At 37.6% G+C, this 13973-nt stretch overlaps 1 protein-coding gene across 1 annotated transcript in view; it reads left to right on the top strand.

The window, feature by feature from the left end:
• The window catches only part of LOC108887995 (protein diaphanous homolog 3), a 152415-nt gene that overhangs the window by 33696 nt on the left and 104746 nt on the right, over positions 1-13973 (top strand). The window contains exons 13-17 of the mRNA XM_051074353.1: positions 2121-2239; positions 2318-2382; positions 3482-3586; positions 5426-5749; positions 7315-7429. Of these exons, the coding sequence (XP_050930310.1) occupies positions 2121-2239; positions 2318-2382; positions 3482-3586; positions 5426-5749; positions 7315-7429 (728 nt within the window). The remainder of the gene's footprint in view (positions 1-2120; positions 2240-2317; positions 2383-3481; positions 3587-5425; positions 5750-7314; positions 7430-13973) is intronic.

The following is a 13973-nucleotide window of genomic DNA, read 5'->3' as shown; positions in this document are numbered from 1 at the left end:
TCTATTTTTAAGCATTAATAATGGCATAAGAATATTTACTGTACACACAAAAACACACACTGTCTGATAGTAACTTAGCTACTGGGATTTTTCCAAATGTTGAGGTGGTGTGCATTGAGCCCCCTTAAGAACGCTACTCTGTATATAAGAAGTTTGGAATGTGATTTCTCTTTTTAAATTTTACCAGACAGTTCTATGTTAGACAGACGTTAAAGTCAGATTTTAATTGTTTCATGATTATACTTGTAATGTTAAGACTAACCAGGTCTACACTACAATGCATGTTGCCGCTATAACAGCATATGTGCCATGAAAGAGCAGAGCTCGACAGGCATTAAAAAAAGTAATTAAGGGGATTGGAGCTCAGTTCACAGAAAATGATAGCCAACAAATTTGATAATTTATTAATAGTTTCAGTTATTTATCAGACTGTTTTATTTATGAAGCTGTCAACATGGGTTCTGGAAATTGTGATGGTCTCTCTCACATTTTGGCTCAAGCAAATATAAAGATAATCAGTTGATTAATAATAAGAATAATTGTTACAATCATCATGCAAGCAGGAGTTCTTTTGGTCTTTTGGGCTGAGGTTGCCTGTGGCTTTAAGTGCTTGTGTATTCACAACAATGTATTTTGTATTTGGGGCTTGGAATAACTTTTGTTTTTCAGTTTTAATCTCAGTTTCCATTTATTCTCCATAGGCATGTGAGGTCTGTCATCCTGGGGGCAAATCATTGGATCGCACTCATTACATTAATCTTATATTAAAAATGTGAGGATTGTAACCTCTACATCTGATGATCATACCATATGATGCAGCTCTTTAGACTATTTTTAGTTGGCACTAAGTTTTTTTTAAAAAGTACATTTGGAAGTTTTCCTCAGGCACTTCCATACTCTTCATATCAATAGTTTTCACTATTGGCTCATAAGGCATTATCATATCTGAATGTTATCCTTTTAATGTACTGGATCTCTAGCAACTGACTAGTGTTGTGATCTTTAGCTACTTAATTCTCAGGATTCTTGATGTCCAGAATATATGGTAATATATAGAACACTGGCAGCTTGTCAGTCAAGTGACTGACAACATGCCTCATTCCATTTGACTCATTTCAATATTTTTGTCTTCATTCCATCATGCTGCTCCTCAAAATCCTCAAAATTATGGACATGGTATTCATTTTATCAGATCCAGGCTCAGCATTTTAGGAAGAGGTGGAAGGCAGTGTCCCTGATTAACTGCTATTTTTAAGACTCAAAGTGTTAGTTAATGAGTTAGTGTAGAAGGGATTTGGACTCTCAGTGGCATTGTTGTAAGATAATGAGCAGATCAAATATATCTCCTTTTCCTTATTGTGGCATGTGCTTGGTTATTCTATGATCAGTGTGTTCAACAGAGCAACTACAAACATTTTTCCTGCGATTACACAGCAGTTGCTAATAGGTGTGTACTCCCCATTTCTCAGCGTCATCAAAACAGTGCTTACATGGTTACATGGTGTATAAGTAGGTGTTTTATTAGTTCTAAAGAAACTAAAACCTTTAACTTGTGTAACATTAGCACATGCCCCATGTTGGTTGTATTATAGCCCCAAGAATTAAGATTTGTTTGATGTCTCTTTTATCCTGCTGTTTCTTTCCCTTCCCTTCACTGTGTCTACCCATTGTCTTCTAAATGGCTGAGAGAGCATGAGGGATTCAGGTTTGGTGTTCTGAGAAATCCGTGTAAGAATTTCATATAAGATCAGATTCATATGTCAACAGTATTAATGATGTTGTTTGGATATGTAAAATTCATTGATACTCTGTGAGTTGGTTTCCAATTTCATCTGTTGTGTGAACTGCTTTGACTTGCAGGCTGGTTGCCCAGGCATAACTGTAGAAGTTGTTGGTATATGCCACAGTTCCCTTATATCTCCTCACTCACCCTGCTTTTCCTGTAGACAGTTCGGTTGCTCTTACACCTGAACCTGTCCATATAACTGCTCTTTTACAAATTCATACGCACAGCGGAATAAAGGCAAGAAATGAAATCAAATAAAATGATTAGCGGGTTTGCAACTCTATCTTTTTTCACTCTCTCTTGCATTTCTTGTCTCACTTATCCTGACTCTCAGGCCCCAGTACTTTAAGATCATTGAGGAGTGTGTGTCTCAGATTGTGCTCCATCGTAGTGGCACTGACCCAGACTTCAGTTACCGCAAGCGCCTAGATGTGGACTTCAGTCACCTCTTAGGCAAGTCACACACTTCTGTCTGGTTATTTACATTACAGAGGACCATGAATGATTTTCATTCTGCTTTTTTGTTTTCAGAGGTGTGTGTGGATAAAGCTCGAATTGATGAGTATGAACAAAGAGCTTCTGAGCTGGCACAGAAGGCAAGTATTGACAAAGACAAAACGTTTCTTTTTTTTTCATCTCACTACATCTCCACCTGGCCAAAGCAAAACCCACTGAGGCATTCATTCTTATTTTCTCTTTAAAAACATCTATTTAGATAATTAAACATCCACATTATAGAGCAAATAATACTTTGACAATCCCAGGGGGCTTCTATTTCTGAAAAAATATAGAAATAATATAGAAAACGGCATGGATATAAAATGGTCTCTGATGCGTTTCCAAAAACAGGAAAATACATCTTAAAAGTTCATCCTAAAAGTGAGCATTAGCCACCAGCACACAAGCACGCACACTTGTTAATTCAGCAAGAGGTGGTGGCAGAGTAAGGGCCCAGGGCTGACCGCTTGCTTTAAAATAATAATCACTTTAAAATGCTCAAATCCCATATTATAAGCAAGAAAATGAAATGTTTTTGTGATGTTGGGTGTAAAGTATTTATTGTCAATAACTATTTTGCCAATGCCCTAGATTTTTCAGTGTGAGAAAAGTGATATAGTAAAACTTGTTCCTCCCATATCATTGTCGATAAATGGTATGTTTCTTGCCTACTTTTTAATGTGCTACAGCTCAAACTGCTATATTTAGGTCCATGTCTCTGTTCCTAGCTAAGACGAAAGATAAAACAGAAGTTTGCAAATGTATTGTCCCAAAAGTTTTGGCAAAAACAGCAATTTTTCATCTTTGTCACTGTAACTCAAACACAGACACACAGATTTCACAAGCGTGTGTGTGTATGTGTCAAATGAACTGGGTCAAATGGACTGGCCACTGTGGTTAATTGAAATCGGGGTAGCAGCAGGTTGTACAGTAGATCTTGATTAGAAGTATGGGCTCACTGATTGGCATGTGTGTGTGGTACTTCAAGGGTTTTATTAATGGAGGGGTCTTTGACCAAAGGTTGAAATTCAATCAGTAAATGAAAGTAATCAAGGTAAAATGGATGTTAATTATATAAAATAATTATGCCATTAGACTTTAGCAATTTAAATGAATAATGTATATGTTAATTCTTTGTTACATTAATTCAATATCAGTGTTTGTGTGATTAATTTGGATATGTGTTTCTCTTTTTAGTTTGATGAGGAGTTTGTAGGCAGACAGGAGGCACAAGCTCAGCTGGTTCAATGTGAAGAAAAACTAGCTGAACTTCAAGCAGAGCTGCAGGCCTTCAGGTCCCAGGTACATTAGCTGTATGTCTTTGTTTTCAGTGTCTTCAAAGTTATGTTAATGCTTTAGAGATGTGAGGAAACAACTCATTTGATCACAACCCCCCCCCCCCCCCCCCCAAGCTAAAACAGAATTGCAATTCAACTTTCTTGTCATACTTCCCATTATGAGATGTTCTCGTTATTTTGGGGTGCTGGGCAGGGGTGGGAATGGGGTTGGGGAGTCTTATCCAATGGAGCCTGCAGTTTGGTTTGACATGGAGGCTGCTTCACTGGCTGGCTGACACTAAGTCTAATGAGAACACTGACCAGTCCTCCATGTTGGCCATTTCTAATTCTCTGATCTCTATCCCATAAGAGGAAATTGTTCTAAAAGCAATTTATTCTGACAACCCCCTTCAGCCACACTTCTGGGCCTCTCTTCAAACCGCCCCAATACTCCAGAGAGTTGCTCCCACGCCCTGGCACAGCAAGATAACTACACACTCAGAGAGGAAAAGAGAACTTCCTTTTTATTTTCCCGATAATTTTTCAATTTCAGAGAGCAAACACAGAATGCATACTCAAATAGTACCTTGGTTCAAACAGTGGTGGCACACACTTTGTCCTGCTGTCTTTGTCTGTCCATGTCTATGTCAATCTCTCACCAACACACATGCACGCACACTTGTTAATTCAGCAAAGATGTTCTTCCCTCCAGAGGCGGTGGCAGAGTTAGGGCCCAGGGCTGACCTTTAGTGTGCGTCTTTAATCTAAAACTGGTGCATGGATCAATAAGCCATTTGCTCTGTATGATACAATTTACGAAGCTTTGTAGCCTCGGTTATAACATTTGATTTTTAGCTTTGGAAAAAACAAATCATTGTGGGTATGTTCTGGGCAGAATCTGGACCGTTTATGAGCATTTGGCCTCTGCTGGATGGTTGAGAGAACACGCCTCCGTTATCCGTAGCCCAGTGGTATTAGACAGGAAAGCATACTGTGCTACACACTTGGCAGATGCTGTAGTTCATCTGCCTCCATTTTTTCCCTCCTGGATTCAGTGATTTTTCTTTTTTTTTCCTTGAAATGTGAATTTGCTGTTTATTTCATTTATCAGGGTGAAGGCTTTCTTGAGTTCTGCTCCACACTCTGTAAAAATCTAATACTAGAAACAAAACAAATATTCTGTATATAGTAATATTTGCTAGAATCAATCTAAAAAAATGAAAAATCTGCTAATGAAGTAAGCAATTATCACAGAGTATAATATTTATTGAAACTAGAATAAAAAGACAGCAACTGTAGAATAGTTTCTGACCTTCAAACTGATTAAAAAGGAAAAAAAAAATGACTGTTCAGCTTCATAAACTCTGTGAAAAGGCAATTTAGGGGAATGGTCCTTCATACTAGATTATTTTGTATTTAATTTGATAATTGATAATGATTATAAATGTGGCTACAGCCCAGATAATAGAATATGAAGGAGTTGATACTATACTGACAAGAATATTGGATCTTGTCTGTGTTAGATAATCATTCATACTAAAACAAAGTCCAGCTAGATTTCAAATGTCAAATAAAAGCTAAATGTCATTTTCTATAATTCTGTAATATTAAAAATCAGCCTTGACTTTAAATGCAATGCACTTAACTCAGCAATACCTCTTCATTCTGGACATTTAATTTGCAGTGGTGTTGTTAGAAGACCATTTTCACAATTTTAGGCAACCATTTGTATTTTTGATGCAATTATTATGCAGAGTCTAGACAAAACTTCAGCATTCACACTTTCACACAAAATGAGTGTTGCCTTCTTTGCATGTTATGTGTATGACCCTTTATAAATTTCTTCATCTCTCTGTCTGTCCAGTTTGGAGCTGTACCTGCGAATCTGTCCTCTGCTCATGTTCGACAGTCGTTATCTTCTTCATCTTTCCCACCTGGGCCACATCCCCCAGCTCCAGCTCCTGGGTTACCAACTCCCCCTCCTCCACCTCCTCCACCTCCCTTACCTGGCTGTCCTGCTCCACCTCCTCCACCTGGAGTGCCTCCACCATTTGGTGCCCCCCCCCCACCCCCTCTAGGATTTGGGGGTGCTCTAGGCTCCCCTACCCACAATGCCCTGCCTTATGGCCTCAGGCCTAAAAAGGAATTCAAGCCGGAGACCTCCATGAAGCGCCTCAACTGGTCCAAAGTAAGACACCTCCATTTTTATACATGAGGGTGACATCTCAATACAATGCAGTCTAATATACCGGTGTATATATATAATGCATTAGAAGTTTACTATGGTGTTGATTGTCAAAGAGAATAAAAATTTAATGCTAAAAGTTTCACAAATTTAGGATTCACTGCCAGGCTATTTCAGTATATTTGATCACAGTACATTTTAGGTGTGTATTTTCTGAGTAATATCTGGTAGAATTTCAGATTTCTGCAGTGAATGATCTACAATATGAGGAGAGATGTTCCCACGGTGCTTTAATAAAAAGTTTGGGACAAGAAACTGAAAATTTAGGCCAGGTATTTATAGTGGCCTTTTCTCTGCTCTTAACTTCATTGGCAGTCTCAACTTCAGCTTCATTGGCAGCACTGAACATTACAGATGTTTTTCATAGAATTAAACAACAAATTCCTACCTCTGTGCCAAGCCAGTTATAATTGAAAATAACAGATGATCAGATGTTATTGTCAGAGCAGCCCCAGTGGTACTTCTACAGATGTTGCTCTCTGCAGAGCAATATTAGTTCACACCACAAGTGATATCACTTTGTGATTTGATTAATAATTTAATGTCAGATGTACATTGGTACAGGTGTTCAGCAAACTAAACCATATGGCACAGCTGTATGAGACCCCCACATATGGTTATGTGTGGGACAAAGCTGTTCTGAAACTTTTTCTGACTTCCAACTATTGCTTTAGTGGTTCACTCTGTTTAAGAAAGTGGTGAATGAACATTTTAATGATTAGTGCACCAAACAACCTGGCAGTAGCAAAGCCTTGACGATCAGCTGACACATCTAATGGATGCAGGGCCACACATTTGGGCTACTTTCCACCTAAATGCAGTTGGATTTTAAGTCCAATGTTCCTGAGCCTATTTTTGGCCCACCAAGTCCTTAGAACAACATCTGAGTTTTTTTTTTAGCTCCAGTTGCTCTTTTTAAGTTTAGGGCTGACAGTGACAATTTTCAGTTTAATTTTAGGTGCTAAAATTTACTGTTGCTTATGCATCAACAGTATAAGCGACCCTTTCACATTACAGGAAGTATTCATTTTGAAAATATTGCTAAATGGAACTTAAATGAGATTTATAGAGATTTTCTTTTCTTAATGTCATACATGCATGTATCTGATGAGAGTCTCACTTTCACACTTTACATATACTACCTGTACTTCATGTTAATGTGCAAAGCAAGGCAAATTAATAAATGTTTGTTATCAGTGTTGTCTGTCTTCCCCTTGAATGTTTTTCTTCATTTTAATTGAAGTACAGTTATACAGTTGGCCCAACAGAGGTTTGTAGGTAACATGTTTATATTATAAATATTTACTTTAATTGGCAGGTTAACAGCTGTGACATACTGTATAGGAATTGACAGAGCTATTGTTCATATATAGTTCCATATAGTTCATGTGGAATAGTCTTCATTCACCTCATATTCTTATGCAGTTTCTCTCTGTAGCCTCTATAATTTGTAAAATATATAGCCCTGTGTTAAGTAAATATGCTGAACTGTGGATGTGTGTTTTCAGATTCGTCCCCAGGAAATGTCAGAGGGCTGTTTCTGGGTGCGGGCTGATGAGGACCAATATGCAAAACCAGAATTACTGAGCAAAGTTGCTCTCACTTTTGGTTCGCAAAGAACAGGTCAGGCTCTCACTACATTTTTATATTCATAGTTATTTAACACCTATCTGACTCACTGCTGCACTTGTACTTTGAGATTGCTTTATTGACATTAACTGGCATATGTTTTGACATAACCAAACATTTGTGCTTCATATATTATTAATTATATCTATAACTTATTATTACATAACATATTGTTCCAGTGAGCTTTACTTTTATTTAGACCTTCCCTCAGGACATGTCCAAACGACCTCCATTCTTGTACAGTCCCAACTTTCTCACTCAAGACTGTGACATTTTGGCTTAAAAATTTCAGAATTATTTCCAGAACTACTGCTACTACTATTACTAATAATAATGACAATAATGAAATATTACCCAACTCTATCTGAATAGACATGTCTATAGTCTCACATATCATGTCTTTCTCCTTTTTACCAGTTTTAGCACATGCCGAATCAAAGTCCCCAAGGTTGTAATGCAATTTTAGATTTTGGTAGGCTATTCTAACTATTCCTGATGGTAATGGTACATGGTGAGACACCAAACGGTTACATTAGTATGGTTGGCAAGATCTGGAATATTCATGTACAAGGTTGTTGGAATGATTAAAGGTACAGCAGGAGGTAGCAAGAAATGTTATCAGTCTTGTCCTCTCCTGTGCTTGGTCTATTAGTCCCCTCTCTGATGATTTATTCACATGTCTTGTTTTTTCTTTCTTGTCTTGTCACTGACTCAGCTAGCTTACGCCAATTTGAATTATTCATCCAGGTGTTATCTACCTGTCACAACTCTATGCTGCTCCTCTCAAGGCACACAAGACCTCCCTACACACCAGTGCACCCTTGTTCTCCACCGTCAAGGTGTTGAATAATGGAGGCAGATCTAAATGGCAAACAGGTAGTCTAGCAGGTGTTCTCTGGAGAGGGCAAAGGAAGGCTGTCCACCAGCCAACAATTGTTCTTTTCTGTTCAGGTTATGACCTAGAGTGTATCCATGTGTTCACACACAGTGTCTTATTTTACAGTAATTATGAAACACACTTCTCATCATATGAGGAGGCATGCAAAAGCACTCCTTCTCTGCAGTATGCCATCTGCGTGGTTTGTTACTGCATTTTAGATTTGGTGAGGAATGCATGAAGCATTTGAGTAAAATCAAACCTTTCACATTGTTTGAATCCATTTTCTTAGTTGTTTTCCTCCATTTCTTCCCATCCCAGTGGAGGTTGTAGGAACAGCACGACTGGTGGGTTGAGCAGTCGGACCCAGTTGCAGCTGCTCCTGTGTGGCAGTGAATGTACGTGTGTGCATATGAGCATTTGGGCTTGTCTTTTTATTAACACAGCCATGTAGCATCATGTTTCATCTCACTTAAGAGCAGCAGCATCTGGATCAGCATTAAACATTAAAAAGGACACAGTATGACACAGTATTCACTCAGTTTTTCTCATTAAATATTCATTTATATCCCTTCAGACTTCCTTATTGTTTCGTGATGTTTGTGCCTCTTGCAGTAGTTTTCTAAGAGAATCCCTGCCATCCTGTACACAAACTGCCAAGTTTGGATGGGGAATGGAAACAGTTTGTTTTGAGACCATCACTGTATTTTTGGCAGACCTCAACTTAATCAAGTGTAAATAAAATACGATGATTGTTTTTTCTTTTTATTTAAAAAAAAAAAAAATATATTATTCATAGTGTTAAGAGATGGCTGGAACTACACATTCAACCAGAATGTATTTTGCTGCATTTGGGAGAGTGAAACACATATTTATTTGTCTAAGTAGACATTATATTCACTGTGGTAATATCCTTTATGGCTCCACTGTTTATCTATTCAGAGTGGCAATAGCTAGTTTGGTTTTTGGCAAAGGGTCAGCGCTACTTTAACACGTCTCCTCAGTCAGCAAATTGCGATAAATGAGAGTATTTTACTTTTTAGCAAGCAGGTCAGAGCAAACAAAATTAAATTAAGACCATTCTGGATGATATGAGTTGATTTCTGTACTCTGCTCAGGTGTCTGCTCATTAGCTGTAAACCTCTGATACACGTCCTGTCCTAAACAATAAAAATTAATGGAACCTTTCAATTAGGGACAAAACAGTGAAGAGATGTCTTTCTGTAATGTTTGGAAGGTTATGTGTTGAATCTAATTGAGCAATTGCAGAATAGTGTTGAGCACAGAAGATGTGACAGCCCATTTTGAATGGTAGGGGGGGGTAAAAGGAAGCAACCTAGAATGGACTTTTTAAATTGTGTGTTTGCTTATTTATGTTGATTTATCATGTGAGAAATGGAAAGGTTGGTTTTACCCAGCGTAGAAGTTTTCTGTTTTCAGTTTTCTCTTTGCTGGCCATTTAACATACACAGTATCACAGGGTTTATTTTCTTTGACAAATTATTTTTGCAAGGTTGTTTTTCACTCGCCTGCACATAATTTTCTTCCTAAATTTGTCAGGTTATAATTTGAAATCAGTTCCTTTTATTGACTTGTCCAAAATAACCCATAATTATTGGGCCTACAAAGAGCAGCACATTGACCTTGCAAACTCCCCCTAAAATTCAAGTAAATTTTTTTCTGATAAGTTGCTCATTACAATAATGTATCTGATACCTTAAACTTACCAGAACTAGGAAGAGACTTCAACCTGGATCTCTCCTCAATGTTTGTCCTGTCTTTGGTTGTTGTTGTACCTTTATAGTACTTGTGTTCTAATAAAGTCCTTACGACGTATGTATCATCTTGAGGCTTATTTAAAATGTCGCCTTTCAGCTTCTGTTAGATGCTTTCTTTTTCTACTTACTACAACCCTCAGCAGTGCCAGGTATTCAGCACTTGAGAGTTAATGAGTCTTTGTAAAAGCAGCTAAAGTCAACTAAATGTTCTCTACTGAAACTGTTTATTCCAAAGAAGAACAATCCTTCACAAGTTCCTTGTTTATCCAAGCAGCCTCATCTAATGGCTCTTTTATAAGCAAATGTAATAACTTCTGAAAGTGACTACAGTTACACATATTTTCTAGTCACTGTATGGTTTGTGTTTGGACTCATTAGCGATCTGAGTATAGCTACTTAACCTCAGCCTTATAGATAAGTATCAAACCTCAAGGAAACAACCTAATTAGTCATTAGAGGTGAATATCTGTGTGCATTAGCCATTGGCCTTGTTTTCATCACTTGTCACTTGTCAGATAGTACACAAATGGATGTGATGTCATATGTTGTTGGTTTTCAAACATGGAGACTTGTTACTGAAACTTGTTACTTAACAGATAAGGTGCAAAACAGGCGGAAAAGTATGACTTTGGAAAGATTGCATGGTACAAATATGTTTTAAACATGATCATGCTCTGTGGCCATACTTAGCAAAATAGTCATAGTTTAGTGGTTGGTCTGTTTATATTTTTTAACCATTAAAATTGCAATAATTTTCCAGTCCAGTTACAATGAAAGGATATTTGCATGAGCATGTTTATCTCAAGAGATTGCACAGGCAACTGTGGCATGACTGATGGGAACACCCAGAATTTTAGTTAATTGGGCAATTTAGTACATTTTGAAATATTTGCAATACACAATTATGCTTTGTCTAGTAGACTTAAATATTACTGTATGTAGACCATAGTTGCCAGTGACTTAATGACTTGTCAAAACCACTGTTAAGTCAAGATGTCACATACTTAATCAAGTATTTTTTGCTGACATGTACATACACATCAGGCACTGACATTTACACAGAAACACATGTACACAACCACAACCGGTTTAGTATGCATGCTGCAAAAAGAAATGCTGCAGGAGTGACAAGGAATATATATCAAGTCTAATTGTAACCTGCTACAGTAAATCAATAGTGGTGGTCAGATAGGATTGTACATTGCTGCATGAAAATGTTGTTGATTTCCCATTTCCTCACTCATTTAAAAAAAAAAAAAGCCCCTTCCACACACTGTTATTAATTATGACACCCATTCTGTGCACAAACAGGTTGTCTGGGCTCTTTTCAGTAACATCTGGGTGCATGTACAAACACAAACACATTTACTTTGGACATAAACCTTGTTTTTTAATTTTTGCCAGCAAAAACATGTAAACTACTGGTCAAATTTAGTTTCTGTTTTTTGTATTCAATATTCATCTCAAACCTTTAAAACTGTTGAGGATGATTTTGGATGCCAAGACAAAAATCTGAATTAATTATAGAGATGATTATCTCTTTATCTATTATATTATTATGTATATCTATATAACACATCCACTTAGTTCACTCCAGTCCAGCCTATTTTTTGTCATGTTGGTAGCATGTCTCCTCGTTGATTTGTTGTTTGGTCTGGTCCTTGGTCCAGACTGGAATACCTCAATATTTAATATGATGATTTACCATGGGATTTTTTTATGGCCATTCATGACTTTGGTAATTCCTGACTTTTCCTTTTGTGCCACCATGAGGTTTTTATGTCCTGTTCTTGATGGATTTCCAGAGAAAGGAGAGAACTGAAGGACAGAAAAAGTTCTTCATAATCTGAATCAGATGTTCATGTAACATTTAGATACAACATTGCGTAGTCCATTTACCAAATGAATTGGTGAGTGGACACATAGTCTGTTTTTTATTGCTGGTGGTAACCACATGCCCTTTCCATATCTAGCGGGCTATAATCACAAGAACAACAAGCCACAACTGACCACATGTGGCTGTGATCACTTATGTGGTCAGAAGTTCAACAGACTTTTAACCCATAGAGGTCAGTGCAGTGATGCTTTTCCATCATTTAGTGTAAAGTTGCTTTTAAGTGCTCCTAAACTGGAAGCTAAGACAGAGAGGCCAACTCCATCCCTGCTGTTCTTTTTGTATCACTTTCTAGTTCTCTCTCCCTGTCTGTTCTCTCTTACAACACAACTGCTTCTCTGCAAGAGTGAATGCGTGTAGGTGGACAGCTTGCTTTGTGTAAGATAAAATGGCTGTAGACTAGTGTCTGTCTCTGCTTGTGGTCACAAAATAATAAACCGTCCCATCAGCTTTTCAAAGCTTGGGAAATAGTAGGTATGGGGTGAATCTGTGTATCGTGGAGTGAATGCCAGCCCCTCAATATTTCTCAAGCTAACCTTCTGAAGTAGCCATTGGAAGCAAATGGAAAGGAATAGTTTGAAATTTGACTTTTTTCTCAAAGGGCAGAGATCTTAAACTCCTGAGGGAAACAAAGTGGGTTTCATAAAGCCACTAGTACCACTGTTGATGGTGCTGCTGCACCTTTTGCTCCTTGAATTGGGGTCTTCAGACCATTCAGGCAGCAGTTGTAGACTTTAATATATAAGATTTTGCTCCAAGGCTGCTCATGTACAGTTTCTAGAGCCCTAATACCTTTGTTTACTATGATCTCTACTAGTCTACCCATTAAATAACTTCCTTTTCTATACCCTAACATGAGCCCACCTCCCAACGCATGCACAAACATACATATTTTTTCATTCTTTTGACCTCATACCACAGTCTTGAATCTTTCCCATCCTCCTTCCCTCTACTTTGCCAGTGAGGGTCTGGTCAGTTCACGCTATTGCAACTCTAGGCACGCAGTCCTATTTCTTCCTACTGGCTTCCTGAGATGTTATCGTCCTCCTATAGTGTACAACTGAAAGGTTATGTTAGTTTATTTCATACAGATTAAATCTCACATCATCTTTGGGGCAATTTTCTCATAAACATACATAATGTGACTTGTAAACTCTTACATAAATAGCTACTTATGATAATATTTATGCATTATTGTTTGTTGCATATCACATGCAAAACACCCACAACCCTTGAAATAGAATGTATTAAATAGAATTGTTCCTGTCTGTCACACATTTGCATGCAAATGCTCTGTCTTTATCTGCTTTTATAAGAACCAACTGAATCAGGGTGGGTGCACAGGTTAATGAGGTTGTTGAGACCCACAGATTAAATTAGATTTAAATTCTAAGTTTCAATTCTAAAAAATAATGAGATTTTTGACTGCTCAGATGTCCTCACTATGAAACCATACAAATGAACCTCACCATGCCCGGACTCATATATATGTGTTTATTTGTTTTTACATTCAAAAACATTCTACACTGTAAACTGTTCAATGGAGACCTGTAATTATTGGGTGATAAGGCAAAACCGAAGTCTCAACTTTATTATAACATGCATTTCAAACTAATTGAGCATATCTCATGCAGTAAGTTTAAGAAATACATTTTGGAAAGAAAATGGAGGTGCACAAACAGAAATACTTGTGACTTTTCTCTGATTCACACAAAGCAAGTGACCTTGGGCACACTGTAGCTTAGAGGTGAAGATGCCAACTACAAGCAGTGGCTCCCCTGGTTTGAGTCAGACCAGTGACCTTTGTTGCATCTCTCTTCCTCACGTTTCATGATATCTTTACTGTCTATAATCAGAGCATGTAAATGCTACCAAAAATACTTAACAGAAATGAATGAATAAGTGTCCCCTTCACCACCTCACATGTAGCATATTGAGCTGCTTTTTATACAGCTTCTAACATGCTGTTTCATGAGCTGTTCCACTGAG

The sequence above is a fragment of the Lates calcarifer genome, linkage group LG2, assembly GCF_001640805.2.
Source record: "Lates calcarifer isolate ASB-BC8 linkage group LG2, TLL_Latcal_v3, whole genome shotgun sequence".
Classification (NCBI taxonomy): Eukaryota; Metazoa; Chordata; class Actinopteri; family Centropomidae; genus Lates; species Lates calcarifer.
This window is presented reverse-complemented; position numbering and strand designations above follow the sequence as displayed.